Source organism: Myotis yumanensis, unplaced genomic scaffold, assembly GCF_028538775.1.
Source record: "Myotis yumanensis isolate MYYU_CA2020_CCGP unplaced genomic scaffold, mMyoYum1.0.hap1 SCAF_14, whole genome shotgun sequence".
NCBI lineage: Eukaryota > Metazoa > Chordata > Mammalia > Chiroptera > Vespertilionidae > Myotis > Myotis yumanensis.
The window spans coordinates 8,422,458-8,441,961 of record NW_027223765.1 but is presented as its reverse complement, the minus strand read 5'-3'; the positions used below and the strand labels follow the sequence as shown (position 1 = coordinate 8,441,961).

The 19,504-nt window shown below is 45.8% G+C and overlaps 1 protein-coding gene across 3 annotated transcripts in view; it reads right to left on the bottom strand.

Moving 5' to 3' along the window:
* The window catches only part of SNRK (SNF related kinase), a 40,880-nt gene extending 27,513 nt beyond the window's left edge, over positions 1-13,367 (bottom strand). The window contains exons 1-2 of one of the 3 annotated variants that reach the window (XM_070391618.1): positions 13,261-13,367; positions 10,145-10,194 (exon numbers count right to left, since the gene is read on the bottom strand). In XM_070391618.1, the coding sequence (XP_070247719.1) occupies positions 10,145-10,194; positions 13,261-13,350 (140 nt within the window). In that variant the 5' untranslated portion in view covers positions 13,351-13,367. The remainder of the gene's footprint in view (positions 1-10,144; positions 10,195-13,260) is intronic. The other 2 variants (XM_070391617.1, XM_070391616.1) reach the window with 2 other exon arrangements.
* Between the last annotated feature and the right edge of the window lie 6,137 nt (positions 13,368-19,504).

Below are 19,504 nucleotides of genomic sequence, written 5' to 3'. Positions count from 1 at the left end.
GAGGATTGACTAGAGGAAGCCTTACAGGCCTTTCCAGGACACTAAATATCACACAAATAACTGAGAGGCCTAGACAGTCATAATACTAGGCCAAAGGCAATTTATGCAATACACTACGGGTTAGTGTCCATACCATTAATTCAAGCTCACATGAGCTTGGGGGAAAGTAGGCAGGAAAGGTGGGTGTAAAAACAAGTGTGTTGCTGGGAATGAGGGCATGGAGAGAGGAGACAGTTCTATAGCACAAAACGGGGCCAGCAAAGTCAAGGGCACAGGCCGGCATCTAATGCCAGGTGATCCCTGGGATGCACCGGGTCCTTCAGCTCCAAGTGGGATACAGTAGCTCCTCCCATCACCTGTGCCTGCTTCTCTCTTTCATCCACAGTCTCTATGGCAAGGTAGTGTGGGTGGCACTGGTTCTGAAGGCCAATGGCTGGACTGGAATTGCAGCTCACCAATCACTAGCCACGGGACCTCAGCAAACCCTGATCTCTATGAGTGATGAGTTTCCTCATTAGAAACTACAGTGTAAAAACAGAACCTCATGGGTTGTGGTAACTGAATTAATGTGGGTAAAGTGTTTAGTATAAAGGCTAGCGTAGAGAAAGCATGCATGAAGCACTAGCTACCTCCACCACCATTGCTGTTCTGATGATTGCATTCCCCCTCACCCAATTAGACACTCTTTCAGTCTTCCCCTCTGTAGGGAGCAGCTATAGGGTTAAGCCTCGGACTGACCTGTTGGCAAAACCACAAACAAGTCCCAGAGTTGGGGTCCAACCCCAGCAGGTCCAGGGGTTCCCAAAGGTGTGGACGGAGTCGGCGAAGAAGAAATGACACTGAGACAGCATTCAGTTGATCAGCAGCCTAGCCAGGTTCTGTCTTTAGGTTCTCTCTCTAGGTACTCCAGCTAGGTTCTATTTTTATTCTCCTGTTACATCTGTATTTATACCATTTTATACCATTTGATTTTAATCCTATCCATTCTATTCTAAAGGTTAGGGTGTTTGTTATCTCCATTCCAAGGTCACTACTCTACTGTTCTGTTAAACTACAAGGAAGTAACTGAAGGAGATTATCCTAAGTAAAGGTTATGTAGCTTAAGCGTGATTATTCGCAGTTAAGGTGATTAACTACCCACCTGGCACTTAGTTAAGGGGTTTTACTGATTTATTCCCTTCCTTAGTCCTGTTAATCCCTAACTCCAGGGAAAAATTCCCACCTGGGGAAACAACTTTTCTCAGAGAGGTGACCCTGGTTAAAACACATAGCGCTAAGAAGGGGAGCAAACATATCAAGAACAGTATGCCATATATGCCAGGTCCCTTGAAACATATGCTGTGAAGATGTTTCTTCCCTGCAGCGACTGTGTCAAGCAGCAAGGATGGACCGGCTTCCAGCATCCCAGCTTAGAGGGCACAGCCCTCTTCAAATAATTAGGCTTGACCTTATGACCTCCCTAGATCTTATCTGGGTAGCTAATGGGCTGAGGGAGATGCAGCAAGTGCTGCCAAAACAAGTGAAACTCACAAGAACACTGTAACTATGGCGACCACTACCTTGTTTACCTCTGACTATAAAATAAAGGCTCAGCTTGCTGTCTGGGTCTTCTCTGTGGCCTTAGCCAGGCACAGGAGATCCACCTAGACCCAGCTTATTCTCTTTGTCTTTTCTACGTCCTTCGCTGCCCCCCCCCGCCCCCCCCCCCCCTCAGGCTCACCGAACCCTTGGCTGAGCTGGCCCGGCGCACCCCTCTACTTCAAGAGAATGAATTTACTGAGCTATTATCTCTGTGGCTTTCATAAAAATCCTGCTGTTCATTTTCCTAACATGTATGAAATTGAAAATGGGTGCTGTAAGATTGATAAAGGAAATAATGTCTCTAGTTGAGCATCAAAGTCTGATGATTTTTCAATAAAACATCACACAGAATCTAAGTACTTGCTTTTAAATTGATACTAAGATGACTTTCTATCAAATCTATCCTTCAAAAAAGGACTATTTCTTTACATTTTTTCCCATCAAAGTAAAACATTCTTACCGAAAAGTCTCAAAAAATATAGACTAGAAATCAGGAAATAAAGAGGTATCCACAGTCCTACCACTGAAGACCAGCACTATTAATATCTTGGAGGTCTTTCTGCAAAGATTCATACGCAACTTCTTTTTTTGTTTTACAAAGGTGTGACCATATTGTTCATAACTTTATAAGCTGTTTCCTGCTTTTTCTCCTGCCCTATCATTTTCCTTTTAGTAATTTTGTTTTACGTATGGAAGAAATATCTCAGCATATAATCTGTTAATGTTTTAGTAAACAGCCTTCCAAATTATTTTCTATGTCTAATATAGGTTCAGACAAAATCTACACTAATAAAAGAGAAACATACAAATTGGGTGTCACGCTGCTACGTCCACCAGCCAATCAGGATGAGTATGCAAATTAACCCAACAAAGATGGTGGTTAATTTGCATATGCAGGCACGGAGTGAAGACTGAAGACTGAAGAGGCTTGGCTTCTCTGCTTGAGAAGCCAAGCCTCGCTGTGGCCAGAGCAGAGAAGCCAAGCCTCGCTGCTGCGGCCGGACCAAAGGCCTGGGTCCCAGTGCTGGCAGACAGGGGAAGGAAGGCCTATTGCGTGAATCTTCGTGCAACGGGCCTCTAGTTTTTTAAATAAAATGGAATACCCTCGAGCGTGAGCACAGGGACCCAGAGGGGGAGCTGTATCCATTTTTAGGTATTTTTCCTCACAAAATAATACAAGTTCACTTTAGACAATTTGGAAAATGCAGAAAAGCACAACAGCGGTAGAAACTCCACCCAGAACCTCACTTAGAATGACCTCCCTTTGGATTTGAGTACATATCCTTTAAACCTATGCTTCTTTACAACACTAAGATGCCGTATACAAAGAGTTAGATTTTCTTCTATATGATGAACATTTTCCCATGCACCAAGTTATTCTAAATCAATATTTATAATGTTACATAGCTAAGATGGCATCTTTTAAAGTAAGAAAACCACTAAGCTGGGCCGTTCTAAAGCAGTCTTCTAATTTGGCAAATGCTCACACATGCATGAAACCAGGCTGGACCTAAATGAGACAGCCCAAGTAGTCGAGTGTTCACAGGATCTGCGGGAGAAGTACTAGTGTGTGTTGCAAGAATATGCTGATGTTCGCCCACTGAGGAGAGAAGCAAGCTGTGTGCGGGCGGGCGTGGCTGGAGAAGAGGAAGGAAGTGTGGGTGGCCCCATACACATTTTGCAAGCTGCTGAAAACAGTTGTAGAACCAGCCTCTGTTAAACCTCCTGTCATTTTGGAAGTCACCCTGTTATTCTTGTCAAAATTCTCTTTTCGCTTGTCACTGACATCACCACCACTGCAGCGTGGTCTGTATACAACCAATGCCTGCTACTCACTCCTCCCCTGGGAGAGGTGAGGGCAGATGGCCCAGTGAACTGAGGTGGCTCCGCCTGGGTAACTCGGAACCAAGCCACAGCACGAGACAGGAGAGGCGTTGAACAAAAAGGCCATGTGCAAAAACTAGGCCACATTTATAACCTCTCTCTGTTTTGTTTGGGATAGTACAAATTTCCCCACAAAATCAGACTGCCAATATTCAAACGTACAAAAACCTCCCAAACAAATGACATGCTTTAAAAAAATATGTGCCCTCAACCTAGCCGATTTGGATTAGTGGTTAGAGCGTTAGCCTGTGGACTGAAGGTCACAAGTTCGATTCTGGTCAAGGGCATGTACCTTGGTTGCAGGCTTGATCCCCAGCCCAGGTCAGGGCGCATACAGGAAGCAACCAATCAATGTCTCTCTCACATCGATGTTTCTCTGTCTCTGACCCTCCCTTCTACTCTCTCTAAACATCAATGAAAAAATATCCTCCACTGAGGACTAACAACTACAAAAAATGTGCCCTCTAATACAAACAACTACAAGAGTTTTTGAAAAGCCACACTAAAATTGGACTTAAGCTTCTTACACGTGGAAATTATCTGATATCTTCCTCAAATATAAAAACTGAAAACTGTAATTCTTACTCAGGGGAAATATCAGACAGAACTGTATGTTTATAGAAGAGCCAACTTGAGTGGAGGAACTAGCATTCCCTCAGTATTAGCCCCGACCTTGCCGCCGAACTTTCAAAGATGGCTCCAACAGAAATGGCACAGGCCGAAAGGAAGACAGAAGATGAAATCCTAGGAAACATCAACAACCTCCAGGTCAAGCAAAAGAAACACAACCCTGATGATCTCGTCATCCCAAGTAAACAATAGCCCACATTCCCTAGCCGGTTTGGCTCAGTGGATAGAGCAGCCCTGGGCAAACTACGGCCCACGGGCCGGATCCGGCCCGTTTGAAATGAATAAAACTAAAAAAAAAAAAGACCGTACCCTTTTATGTAATGATGTTTACTTTGAATTTATATTAGTTCACACAAACACTCCATCCATGCTTTTGTTCTGGTCCTCTGGTCCAGGTTAAGAACCCATTGTGGCCCTCGAGTCAAAAAGTTTGCCCACCCCTGGGATAGAGTGTTGGCCTGCGGACTGAAAGGTCCCAGGTTCGATTCCAGCCAAGGGCATGTACCTTGGTTGCGGGCACATCCCCAGTAGGAGGTGTGCAGGAGGCAGCTGATCGATGTTTCTCTCTCATTGATGTTTCTAACTCTCTATCCCTCTCCCTTCCTCTATATTTTTTAAAAACCAAAAACACAATAGCCCACATTTCTGGAATAGCACTCCTCCCACTGGCAGTTGTCAGTATAAGCTAGAAATCAAAGATGAAGCAGCAGCTCCAAGGTTATGGAAGAATCCAGAGGTTTCCACTGGATTGGACAATCATTACTATATGGTGATCAGGTAGTGTCAGTCTGCAATCACTGGACAGCATTAAGATGGAACTATAAATTAAAATGTTAAAGTCAATTATTTACTATGAGAAATGTCCTACCAGGCAAAACTAGTACCTCCAAATGTCTAAGCAAGTATTTCCCAATGGAAAGTAACTGCCTGCTAAGGTATGTTCTGAAAGTTTTCTTCTAAGTAGTCAATTTTAATGGACTCAGGGGTCACTGAGGTGACCAGGAACGCCAGGCTGAAAAGCCTGCCCCCAGTCCCGCAAGGCAGTGATGGGGTTGCCAATGTGGATCGATCCCTTGAAGTACTGAGTTAAGTCATCTTTATTTCCTCTAAGTAAAACAAGCTATAGTCCAAGATAGCTTCAGGTCAAGGAATCAATGTATTCAGGAACCAGACATCTATTAACTGATGGAGAGTAGTACTCGGTGTTTGTAGAGATAAGGGGTTAACAACCACACCATAAAACCTGGGCCAGTAGCACAGGTAACAAGTTCAAATTCCTAAAAGGTAGTGCCTCTTGTTAACTGATGAAAAATGCTAAGCATGTCACTACGTCTACACCAAAGGGTAAGTGAGACTTTAAAAATTAGTATGGTGACAGCCCAGGTAGAAAGCGCTCACATAATAAATAATGACTTCAGCAAAAGCTGGTGTGTAGAAATTACTCCAAAATAAATAAAGTCAACCCACAGTTACTTCTCTGCCAGGAAAATAAGTTGGAAGTTATGGAGACTTTAAAAACTCAATAACCAAACCTCTCTTTCAAAGCTTTTATTAACACTGTCAGAACCCATTTTAACTGCCTACCCATTCCCCCCAGCCCCAGACTCCCCCACCCCACTGATACTGTGACAAAGATGGTTATTAAGATACTAGAGGCCCGATGCACAAAACTCGTGCAAGGGGCTCGGCCCTCGCAGCCCTGGCTTCGTCCGGAAGGTCATCTGGACTGTCGTTCTGCTGTTCGGTTGATTTGCATATTACCCTTTTATTATTATAGATAGTCAGTCGTGGCTGGTGTGGCTCAGTTGGCTGGAAGTTGTCTCATGAACAAAGAGGTTGCCTGTTTGATTCCCAGTCAAGGGCACATGCCTGGGTTGTGGGCTCGATTCCCAGTAGGGGGCATACAGGAAGCAGCCAATTGATGGTGCATTCTCACACTGATGTTTCTCTCTCTCTCTCTCTCTCTCTCTCTCCCCCCCGCCCTTTCCCTTTCTCTAAAAATCAATAAACTATCTTAAAAAGCACACACATATGATCAAAAAAGAAGGTTGAAACAGAAAAAAATAAACCAATCCATAAACACCTAACATTTCACTGACGGACTGAAAGACAGAATCATTTGGGGACTCCCTCACACTGTGGGACTGCAAATTACCTTTCTGAAAAGCAATTTGGCAATACATGTATGAGGAACCTTAAAATGATGCATACACTTAATTTTAAAATCTTACTTTGAGATTTATGTCTTAATGAAATAAAGACAAGGACAAATATTTATATTCAACAATGTTCAGTTATATTTGCAAAATAATCACAAATAACCTAAAGGTCTACAATAAGAAAATGGTTAAATTACAGTACACCTAACATTAACATTATGCTGCCGTTTTTTGAGGCTATTTAATCTCGTGGAGAAATCCTCACAATAAAATAGTAAGAAAAAAAACTCACATGCCAAATTTCATGGCATAGGATCCCAATTTTTTTGAAAAAGCATACAATTTGTACATGCTTTTATGTTAAAAATACCCAAATACTAAACTGCTAAGATTATATAATTTTTTTCTCTTTACTAGTATGCATTTTAAGTTTTGGCAGTGAATGTGCACTGCTTTTATAACCTAGGAAAGGTGGAGGTTATTAAATTTTTTACTTTCTGTACACAATTTACTTTTCCATTGAGATCTGTGAGATAAACCAATTTCCCTGAAAATACATTGTCTAAACCCTATTTTATGTCATGTTAATAAACAAGACATTCAATGAAATAGTTTGCTTCCCTCGAGGAAGGAATAAGGTATGCAATTCCTGCAGGCTGAGGAAGCAACAGGTACACTGAGTCTATTTTCACCAGCAAAAATACTTGAGCCCTAATTGTGTAGGACACAACACAGTCCTTTAGACTCTTACAAAGAAGTTATCTATGTATAAAAATAAATAAATATTTATACAAGTTAGCCGAGGGGAGCTATGTCAAAGGAAGTGCAGAGGATACAAAAGGCAGGACCCCCGTGGACAGGGGCAGCCCACAGCCCATGGCTTGCCCTCCCACGGGAGTCAAGAACATGGTTCCTGAAAGTGGGGGAAACAGGCGGATAGCAGACCACTGGCTGACTCTGCAAAGAACACCAGTTGGGGAGAGGTTATGACTTGAGGTACAAGGGAGGTAAGTTCATCAGGGCTAAGAAGGATGATCCTGAAAAATACCTAATGGTTCACCATTTAGGCAACGATCATGAAATCTCACCTGCTCAAAATGAATGGGAAACTTGGGGAGGTTCTGTTTTCTACTTAAAAACTTCGTCCTTCCCAAAACTGCCACTTTAATGGACTTTGCAAATTACATTTCCTCCATTTGTTTCTAAAAAAGGATTTTCCTTTGCAAGATTAGCAAATACTCACAAAATAGTTGGGCAAAGGATAGAATCAAGCCCTAAAACAGCAGCCTGAATATTCTCACTCCACACTTCTCCAGCAGTACTTACTCATAAGGCTTTATGCCAATAAGGAGAGAACTGTCTGACCTGTAGAAAATGAGGTAAAACAGAAAGTCAAACTTTACTTTAAAGTTCAACCACTCTGCTTTGGTCCAAGTAAAAAACAAATGAATAAAAAAAGCTACACAATGTTTAAACTATTTCAAAAAGAGAGCCACAAAAACATTACGCTCTGCTACATAATTTGCCCACCAATTATTTAATACATTGTTCTAACTCTAAAGTGAACTTCATCTCACAGGGATGTAAAGTCCAGCACGGGGAATACAGTCAATGATATTGTAATAACTATGTACGGTGTCATATAGGTACCAGACTTACTGGGGTGATCACTTTGTGATAACGTCTGATCACTATGTTGTAGAGCTGAAACTAATATAATATTGTGTGTCCACTGTAATTGAAAAAAATAATAAATAAAATGAACTTTACCTAGATAAATTATACAGTAAAACTTACGTTATGTAAAATATAATCTCTAGTATGGAAGGACCAACGTGACTGAATATTAATTAAGCTCAGTTAGATCTATTATTCAAGCATGTTCCCCTCGCTGTGCAATATGAAGACAATATGATGGCCTGAGAGGTGTGTACACAGAGGGGGGCAGGACATCAGAGAGGAGCGGGGACAGCACCCTAAGATTCGGCATTTCAAAATACCACATGGTCAACTTTTCTCTTAAATCCACCATAAAGGCACACTTTAAAAATGATCAAAATTCATTTATTCAGCAAATATAAGGGGCAACATCACAGCGCAGTGGGGCCAGTGCCACAGGATCTGGAGCCCAACACATGACCCAACTTCTCAAACAGGCACATCTTCATACAACAGAGATACTAGCCACCCTGGACAGTGACTATGAAAGCTACGTGCAATAATACATATGAGCAAGGTGTGAGTGTGATCAAAATCACACATCTTTGCACACCTTTCCAGAACTGGCCTTCCTCCCAGGAGGGTCCAGAACTGAGGGGCTGCACCCTCAGCTCCCCATCTTGTTTTGATATGTATCCTCACTCTTAACAGGCCCAACCAACTGCCCCACACACCTCCGCTGGACATGCAAGGAGGGTCCCAAGGTGTTTCCAATCTGGAGTTCACAGGAAGGAGCTCAGAGAAATTGCTTTTTCTGAGTTTGAACTAAGAAATGAACATGGTTTTGGTGGGAAAGAGGCCTCCCAGCAGAGACCTGAGAGAGCTGGGTGTGTCTGGGACAAACACACACGCAGGGCACAGGAGACGAGGTCAGACAGGGCGGCACGGGGCAGATACCCACCGGCCTGGCAAATCAGTTGATGTTCCTCAGGGCTGGCTAGCTCTGCCTGTGCTTAAAGGTCACCTTCCTGACCACCACTCTCTCCCACACCCCTGTGCTCTCGCAGCACCACGTCCTTTTTCATTACAGCCCTTATCACAGCCGTGGTTATGTAATTGTGTGATTATGCGATAAATAATCTGTGTTCCCCACTAGAAGAAACGGTCAGTTCAGTCCAGGTAAGGCCCATGCCTGTTTTATTCAGTTCTGTATCCCAGAGCCTGCTGAGGAGATCATCGACCCAAAATTCACAGATCACATTTTACGAAGTGAACAAATGAAAGCTGGCACTGAGAAGCCAAAGAGGAGTCCTGAGCGGGGCACAGCGGTCAGAGACGACAGCTCAACAAACCACTCTGGCAGCAAAGTGGAGATCAGACTAGAGCTGGGAGACAGGGAAGAGACACTGAAAATGTCTCCAGGTAAATGAAGACTTAATGCTGAGGGCCGCCAGCATCTGGGCAGCGAGGAGGAGGAGGTGACGGAGGAGACACATTTTGGAAGCAGAGTCTAAGAAGTCAACGCTCAGGGACAGATCAGAGGGGGTCGAGGATGAGTTGGGTGGAGAGTGGTAGCAGGGGGGCCATTCACTCGACCAAGAACACGGGAAGGAAGGCACCATTTCCTGAGCATCTACTACATGTTAGTACTGAGTAGAAGACGGGCTTCTAGACCTCAAGTTCTATGACTGTGAAACAATTTAGATCCAACCCAGCTGCATTAAAACGGGATGGTTTCTATTACCAGGCTGACAAAAACCCACAAACAGAAGTTTAGATTTTTTTCAAGCTTCTTCGTGGGCATTCTTCCCGGGGACACTGGCTATGCCTAAGGCATGACTCTGGTCTGGGGACGGAGGAATCAAAGGTCTCTGCCTTCAAGGAACTGACCCTCTTTTGGGTTTGAGGAAGATAATTCTGTGAACGGAGGCCCACTGAGGCTACGACTGGACCAGCGCACGTCCTGTAACCTGCACACTGGAGCAGGGGTTTCATAACCTGCGTCACCTTTCCGGCCAATGGGTGGCTGTAGGAGTCTGCCTTTAGAGAGACAAACAGACCCAATCTTGCCTGAGGCTGGAGACACTCCAGAACTTAAGCCATCACAGGGCATGGGCAGACAATGGCCTCTGACTTTGAAATAGCTACTGAGGAGCCTCAGAGGGGCAGTTTGAGGGCCAGGACACAGTAAGGAGAGGGAATGAGGCCTGACTTGTTGTGGAAGAGCCTACCTGAGCAGAGGCCAAATGCTGGAGGTGCCAAAGCAGAATCTCAGGAGGCTCTGGAAGTGACAGCAGAGAAATACACGTTCAGGAACAATAAGGCAGACACCCTCTTTCGGTGCGCTCCTCCCATACCACCAGCAGAAAATGGTTTCCCATGGCCTAGAAGGCCTCTACCCCAAACACACGTACAGAAAAACTAATGAGGAGGGAGCCCACAGGGTGGATAACGTAGCTTCAGGTCACTGGTGCAGACAGCACACCTCCAGCGTTCACTCGGTGCTCACTGAGTCCCAGGCATTTCACATCAGCTCCTCCCAAACTATAGCAAAATAGCAGGGCACGTTCCCCTCCATCCCCAAAGCTATTGCCCTACTCCTCCCCCTTCCTTTTCATATTCTTTAAAAAAAAAGAACAGCTGCACTGTTTCTACCTCAACTCCCTTTCACCCACTTGGATCTAAGTCCTCCCTCCACCACTTGGCCTTGACTTCTCAGCCTCCCTGAACTCTGAGGGCCCTTTCCCCTTTTCTCCACCTGAGAACTCCACCTGTCCTCTAAGAGCAGTTCAGCCATCACCCCCCTCTGTGAAGCCTCCCCAAGTCAGATTCCTTGTCCCCCATCTCTGTGCTTCTGAGGGATCTGCCTAAGCCTCACCCAGGCATTCACCAGACCCTACTGTTCACCTTGGTGTCCCCGCCAGCCTGTAAGCTATTGCTACCCTCTAACCCGGTGCCCCAGAAATAGACACACACAAAGGCTCCATGAATAAATGATCATAGGTTAAGTTTACATTCAAAACTGCCAGAATCCAGTCAACATTTCCACCTAAATTGCTCTAAGACTTGACCTGCACATATGTGCAGGCTGGGAAGTACCTAAATTCTCAATAATAGTTGCCCTAGAAAAGCATGTTGGCTAAAACTTTGACTTTTGGTTGTTAAGCCAAACAGAGCTGGCATACAGTTAAATCAAGTCTTTAGGAGTTCCTTACCTATGTTCTTAATTCCTATAATTCTGACCGTGTGGAAAGTTCACTTGTACCCTTTTCTTCCTAAGCAGTGCAATGAGCTCCTAGGCTCAGACAAGCTGCTACAGCAAAGAAATCATGCCTTATTTATACCAAAGCGTAGACCCATGGCTGCTGGGTATCGACAAAAATAAACACCTCTTATTTTCTATTCAGTTTCACTTTCATATGAAACACCCGCAGTAAACTTCAGACAAATAGTATTTCCTGCGCCGAGTAAAAATGTGAACGCCCTTCCATTTTAATAAGGACATTTAAAAGCCTCCGTTTTAGGATTATGGGATTATATCTGAACCATAAAAGGCCCATCCATATTGCAGTTCTGGAAAAATGAAAATCAGTATAACTTCTGAGTCCTCATATGTTGTATATGAATGGATCTCACTGCAAGAAATTGTATTCAGAATAGTAAAAAAAAAATTAATAGGGTGGGAGTAATTTTTTTGTGCATAAAACTTAAAAAAGAAACAACTATAGGTTTGCAAAAGGGAAAGGTGGCACTCCAAGTTTCTGCCCGGAAAGCCTGGAAGATGGAGCATTAGGAAAAGTTAACCCCATCCACTGGATTTTCAGTAACTACACCGCTTCCACACATGACCTTGGGAATGTCATGTACCTTCTCTTATTCCTAGTTCTGTGAAATGGGAATGTCGTCTGTTTTTCTAGGGGAAATTAAACAGTGGGATAAAAGAGTCAATGCTTTTTTTTTTTTTTTTTTTAAAGGAACTTGTCTAATTAGTATGCTTTAAACACCAGTTGTACAGTACATTCCTCTTCAGGAACCCAATTCCAAGAGAAATATTTAAGCAGACGTTGAAGACAGATTTCCTGAAGGGAATGATTTTATAAATCTGGAAAGCAATGTAACAAGATTATAAATTAACAGGGTGGTTACATAAGCCTTGACAACCCCAGGCTTTAAAGTGCACTGATACACATTCTGATAAATTAGACTGACTTGGGAATAGTGTCCCAACTCTGTATAATGAACCCAAACGGAGGAATCTGATGCTTGATTGGAATTTGGTGGGAATCCAATAGGATGGCCAGCATTTGGGGTGCCATCACTTGCAAGCCATGCTTCACCTTTCACCATAAAACGAGAAAGGCATTAAGTCAGCTTTAACATGGGCTCCTAAGACTCTGAGAATGCACTCAATTAAATGGGGGGGGGGGCAGGGGTTACTTGACAGTTTGACAGGTCCCACATCCAGACATCCACAGATTTAAGAACCCTACTGGTAAAGTCCCCCAAATACTGGACTTGAAACCAAGTCCCCTAGGAAGCTATTAGATTGTATCTGGTCCAACTGTCAGGACTAGCACAGCTTCAGGAACCCCCCAGGGGAGAAAAGGCTGTCACTTTCCTGGATCCCAAGTCCAAGTAAAAGGCAGTAGGTTTCTGTAAAATGGTCCAGAAAGAAATCAACAGGCGATGACTACGGAAAAGAACGGAGGTTTCCCAATGTGAAAAATTCTAGCTCTCCCTCGGGAACGCACTGCTCCTCCTTCCTTACCCCGCTGCCCTTTCTCCACCGACAACAATATCCCCGTTCTATTGTAAGGCTGCGGTTGTACCGAGGAACCCCCTTGCTGCAGCCACATTTCCAGATGCGTTTGCAAAAGGAAAACACATTCGGAGAATACACCCCGCATGGGAAAACCCGGGCGCGGGGAGCCCGGCTGCGGCGCGGGGCCCTGCGGGCGCCGCACTCGGCCCGCTCCGGGGCGGGGAGGGGATGCGGGCGCCTCCCGAGGTGCCGCAATCCCGCCGCGGCCGCAAGGGCAGGGCCTCCGGGCGCCCGCCGCCGGTCGCCGCAGTGACGGCTCCCGCCCGGGCCCCGCCGCCGCCTCGCTGCCAGGCCGCGTCGCCGTCGCCCCGGGTCGGGGCCGCCGCAGCCCGGGCCCCGCATCTGCCTGGGCCCGCGCTGCAGCCGGCGCGGGGAGCGCGGAGCGCGCAACTTACTTTCCGCCAGCGGCGGGCGCCCCTGCACGGGCGGCCAGCCCCGCAACGGCGGAGGGAGCAGGCGGCGGAGGCCCGCCCCGCACCCCGGCCCAGGGCCGCCGCACTCGGCCGCGATCTGCGCTCCCCCTACCTCAGCCCGCAGGCGGGCGTCCGTCTGCAGCGGCCGCGGCTCCGAAGACTCCCTCCCGGCCGCCGATTCCCCGCACCCAGAGCTAATCATAATACCGAGCAGGCGGGCGGCCGGCAGCGGGGAGGGGCGGGGCCGAGCTGCGCCTGCGCGGGCAGCGCGTCACTGTGACGCGAGCGCAGGGGCGGGGTCTCGGGAGGGGCGGGGCGGGGCGCACCTGCGGGCCCTGGGGCTCGGGGCAGGAGGGCATCCTGGCAGCGTGCGGCCGCTGTGAGTCTGGGGGTGCGGCTGGCGGTGAGGAGGCCGGCGAGGAGCCCGCGGGGGATCGGGGACGGCGAAGGAGGAAGCACCAGGGACTCGGGATAATGGCCGAGAAAAGCAGCGCGAGCTGTCGGGGGGACATCGGAGGGAGGGGACTAAGTCCCTGCCCTGGGGCGGGGGGGGGGGGGCGGGTGGCTGAAGGTGGCTCGCACTTTATCACCCCAGCTTCCTCCAGGTTTAATCAAGGAGAGAAAAAGATTAAATATACACTCATCTATAGGTGCACAGTTTTTGTCCTCTAGAGTTCGTTCTCCCTGGTAACCCAAATGGAAGGAATTTTAATGTTGTTGCTATTTAAACAAAAGGAGAGAAAGCTCAGCATCTGAATGCAGCTCTGGCTTTAAAGGCCAGCGGGAGACCCGGCTCGGCCAGGCTGCCTCCTCCTGAAACGGCGCGGGAAGGCAAAAGGTGGTGGAAAGTATTAACGCATAGGAAGTCACTGTGGCCCTGGACGGTTCGGCTCGGGCATGGGCTCCTGCCTCCCACCTTGGATATGGCAGCTTGGTGCTCGGGGAGTCCTGCAATCCCGCATTCCTGGAAGAAGGGACTTGCCTGATGCCAGGGTTCACCAACCTGCTTTTCCCTTCCTGTGTCTCACTTCTTTCCAAACCCCCCCCTCAGAAAGGACCCCTAGCAAAGGACACAAGCCAAAAAAGGCTGCATGCATTTTCCAAGTTTGCTTAAATTGGATGGAGAAGAAAAATCTAGATGGCTTTAGCAAATGTTGGCCAATGTCAGAAGCCTTTCCCTCTAGACCAGCGGTTCTCAACCTGTGGCTCGCAACCCCTTTGGGGGTCCAATGACCCTTTCACAGGGGTCGCCTAAGACCATCGAAAAACACATATATAATGACATATTGTTTTTGTGATTAATCACTATGCTTTAATTATGTTCCATGTGTAACAATGAAAATACATCCTGCATATCAGATATTTACATGACGATTCATAACAGTAGCAAAATAACAGTTATGAAGTAGCAACGAAAATAATTTTATGGTTGGGGGTCACCACAGCATGAGGAACTGTATTAAAGGGGCGCGGCATTAGGAAGGTTGAGAACCACTGCTCTAGACTTTCTCCTCAGCATCAATTTTGCACGCCTGAAGAGGACTGGGAAGCAAGAATGAAGGGTCTGGGAGGTGCAAACCTTCAGGGTAATAACAAGGTTTCGTGTTAAAGGGGGGACTGCCAGTTACCCCAATGCCCTAGCATGGGGTGATGGATCATTGGCTGGGGAATGCCCCAGGGTGTGGGCCTCGGGTGGGGCCTCTGTCCCTCCAGGGCTGAGTCAAGGCTCCAACTCTGGGATCAGGGTCACTCTGACTTAGAAAGACCATAAAAAATCATCTCACTTTGACGTTGCCATTCTCGCTCTAGCAGCACTTTAAGCCAGAGCTCTTAACTTGGTTTGTGGGGGTTCGTTCCTTTGTTGCTGGACACCTGGAAGGCCATGTATTTTTCCTTTCAGGGAGGTATCGCCATTCAGGGGGGAAATGCCGCTCTCATGGTCTCCTAAGGGAGTGCCAGTGGTTGAAGGCCTCCACCTCCACTGCCAGGTCTGTAGCCCCTGAGCTATAACAGTAACCACAAAACAATGGCTGTAATAGCAAAGCCCTCGGAAGACAGTATTTATTTATATTGCGGCTATGTAACTCCGGTTTTGAATACATTCTGTGAGGGAAACAAGGGCGTAAGAATAGCAGAACAATAAATGAAAAGGAACAGAATAAGAAGTTGATGTAAATAAAGTCAGTTCCAACTCTCTTCCGGAGAGAGGGGTGCAGTACTGGGCAGGCGGTAAATCATTTATTCATCCCCAGTGTTTCTTGAGAAGCCGGAGGGCTGCTGGCAAGAACATGACCCATTTTTGCTTCCACACCATAAAGGTGGCGACGTGATCTGATTATGCTTCGGCAATGTTTAAAAATGCTCCAGTACAAAGTAATGTAGTATTACTTAATTTTGAATGTAAGCAAATATGTTTATTGGTAATGAAGAAACCCCTTCTCCAGTCTGCCCTGGAGCCGTCTCCAACACAAACTGCTTTTTAAAAAATGTTAGGTCTTTTTATGGACTGGTGGGAAGCTTTAATTAGATATACAGCACTCTGCAAAACAAGATGGAGCATGCATGCTTGCGGTACAGTCTCTGCGATGCAGATCTCAAAAATAACATAATGCCACCAATTTAAGGAAGAAGTTGTTTATTGGAGGGAAACCAGGGAGATGCTACAAATTAGCTCAAGATGTGAAAAGCAAGAAGATTCATGAAAGAATTGCTGTTTTTATCTTAGGGCCCTCCAAAAGCAGCACGTGTGGCAAGGTTGTCTGCTCTAGATAGTGTCAATTTTCACAATTTATTAAAAATTTTAAATATATTTAAAACAGCAGGTCCTGGACATTGACATACACTTCTGTTTGAGTTGTGACATTTCATGCAATGATTTCCTTGTACACATTTAGTCATTTTTTGCATTGATACTTGTGCATTTCTGAATCCTCGGTTCATCACAATAGGACCAAAGTACTGCCTCATTGGAATGGACTAAAGAAATCCTCAAAGACTCTGTGGTTTCTCTGTTGTAAGACTTCCATGTGATTAATATGCAGGTTAGCAGTTGAGATCGACGATGGGATTAAATGAGTCTTTCCATATTATTAGAACAGTGCCTGACACATAATGAGCAGTATATTAATGAATATTTTTAAAATGAGTACCATAGGACATTGCCAAGATATTCAAAGTTTAATTTGGGCCGAAAGAAGCATGCCTGTGTTCCTCCAACAAATAAACCCTGCTTAACCCTTGGTCCAGAGACTCTCACGCAGGCTGCCAAGCCCTCTATGATCTGGCTCCTTCCTTTCTTTCCTCTGTATCTGTTCTCCATGAGCACCATGTCTCCAGCCTTCCCACTTCTTAGAAAGGGAATTGCTTTTTCACACCTCTGAGCCTTTGCCTATTCTGTTCCCTCTGCCTGGAACTGTCACCCGCCCCTTTTCTCCACTTCCTACACTTGCAACCTTCTGAATTTCTACTGACCCTTCTAAGCCCAGCTCTGGTGTCACCTCCTCTGTTCTGCCCCCACCCCAGCCCATGAGAGCCAGGTGTTCTCTGGACCCAAACACCCTAGTACGTATCACTTACAATGTTTATCATGAGGCGTTTTTTATTCAATGGGAGCATAATTGACATAAAACATCATAGGGTTTTGTAACTGTTTATTGTCCCATTTTCTCCCTTTGCAATTTAAACTCCTAGAGGACAAGGATTTTCTTTTATTCAAATTTCTATTGATGCCATTCATCATTGAGGCTGCAAGCAGGCAGCCCAAGGGCTTGCACTACAGACTTGGGTGTTGTTGTTTTTTTTTACACAGGCCCTTTATGAATTGGCTGAGAACATTTGAAAATTGAGAGATTTGAGTTTTTGATTAACAATTTTATTGAGGGATAAATTGCATACCACAAAGTTCACCCATGATACATGGTAATTCAGTGATGTTGAGTACATTTATAAAGTCAGGCAACCATCACCCCAACCCTCCCCAAAAGTTTTCTCAGATGCTTTTGCATTCAGCCACATTCTAATTTCCAGTCCTCGGCAACCAATGATTTGCCTTTTCTAGAAATGTCATATAAATGGGATCAGACAATGTGTAGTCTTTGTCTGGCTTCTTACACTCAGCATGTTTACCCATGCTGAATAGTATTCTAGTATATAGGTACACTAGATTTTCTTTATACATTTACCAAGTGACAAACACTTCATTTTCCAGATTTTTGTTATTGTAGATAATGCTGCTGTGAATCAATATTTACATATGGCACTGGGTGGAGTTGTTGAGTCTTGTCGTAACTGTAAGTTGAACATTTTAAGGAACTGACCATTTGTTTTCTGAAGTGACGGTACCATTTTGCATTCTCAACACCCAGATCATGAAAAGAACAAGACCAATCCCCCAGAAGCCTTCTTGTGCCCCAAGGATAGACACTCCTGACTCCTTATAACAGCGGTTCTCAACCTGTGGGTCGCGACCCCTTTGGCGGTCAAACGACCCTTTCACAGGGGTCACCTAAGACCATCCTGCATATCAGATATTTACATTACGATTCATAACAGTAGCAACATTACAGTTATGAAGTAGCAACGCAAATAATTTTATGGTTGGGTCACAACATGAGGAACTGTATTTAAAGGGCCAGAAGGTTGAGAACCACTGCCTTATAACATACTTCCTCTTCTTCAACTTCATGTGAATGGAATCATACAGAGTGTGTGCTTTTACGCCTGCCTTCTTTCACTTGCAGCATGAACAGTAAAGAAAAAGAAACTGTATTTGAGCAGCTCAAATTTTCTAACAAGTGACTCAATTAACTATGAGGAAACCAAGACTGACAGTGATGCCATGCCCTCAGCCGTGGGCAATCAAGAAACATGACCAGCAGGACTAGTAACAAGTGCACTTTCTCATAAGAGATATTCCAGTATTTTAAAATCAAAGCCACGTGACCATCAAATGTACGGACACGAATGCATGCCCCTGTGTTGTCTGGAGTAGGATCTCAAGGCCCCTGCTGGGCCAGGCCTTAGCCTTCAGTTGCTGGACTATAAGGAGGTCTTGGGCCGGGTGGTGGGTTCCTCGGAGAGGAGCTGGGATGAGCAGGCCTCTGAGGCTCCAGGCCGTGGCAGTGTACCTGTCATTGCAGAATAAGCTCAGTGTTTTAACATCTGCACAGCGTGCTGGCTGGGTGTTAGCGCTGCTCTTTGCCGTGACGGTGAAGGTCGGGTGGCCTCTGGTGAAATTGGCCAAGAAGTATTCTGGCATTGAGTGGATGGCTACAGCTCAAATGGGGTATCTGTCCTGACGAAGGTGAGACTGGTCTGTCCCCTTACAGTCAGGTAGGCAGCACAGACCCCACAGCTGGAGGTGGCATCTGATAACTGGACAGTGCTGAGCTGAGCCATCAGGGCATGGATGTCAAAGCAGCTAAAGTTTATTTCCTTAGGACAGTCTTGCAAATAAAGCTTTACTCAGTTCCAGCTCACAATTCTTTTTAACTGTCTAACCGTGCTTCAAAATGAAGGACAGTTAGTAATTATATAAAAATTAAAAATTAATAGAAGCAGGATAGGGAAAGTTGATTCAAGACTCAAGACCACTCTCCCAGAAATAGTAGCCCTGTATTCACTCCAACTTCCACTTCCTTGCCTGCCTGGGCTAGAGAGATCAGCAAAGCTAACTGTTCACTTTCCCAGCCTCCTTTGCAAGTAGGGGTGACCATATGACCCAGTCTGGCCAGTAAGATTTGGGTGGAATTCAGATGGAGTGATGGTAGGAGGGTATGTGTGTGGGGGGAGGAGGGAGTTGGGAGGAAAGTTTTGCTTTTCTGGTCCAAAGGGACAAGCTGCAGCTGTTTCTGGCCTCCCCTTTCTTCCTTCCCTGATTGGGCATCATGCCTGGAATAGGAACTGCCATCTTGCAACCAGGAAGGAGAGACCCAGGGAATCACAGCAGTGCTGGCTCTAGACCTCATGAGCTGCTGAACAAATGCTAACAGCTGCCTGCTCCAGACTTCTTGTTTGGTGAAAAAAGCCGGAAAACTCTGTTTCTTATGCTTACTTATAGCTGAAAGCATTCTTAACTAATACAACTAGAATAAACCATTACTTGTCGTGGATAGGCAACAAGGGCAAAGCGGAGGGGCTGTGAGGATTTTCCAAGTCTGGTTAATACATTAGAAAGAAGCTGTGGGCATTGTTCTCAAAGGCACGGGAGGCAGCCCTAGTCGGTTCTGCTCAGTGGATAGAGCATTGGCCTGTGGGCTGAAGGGCCCCAGGTTCTATTCCAGTCAAGGGTACATACCTTGGTTGCAGGCTCCTCCCCAGCCCAGACCCTGGTTGGGGCCTGTGCAGGAGGCAACCAA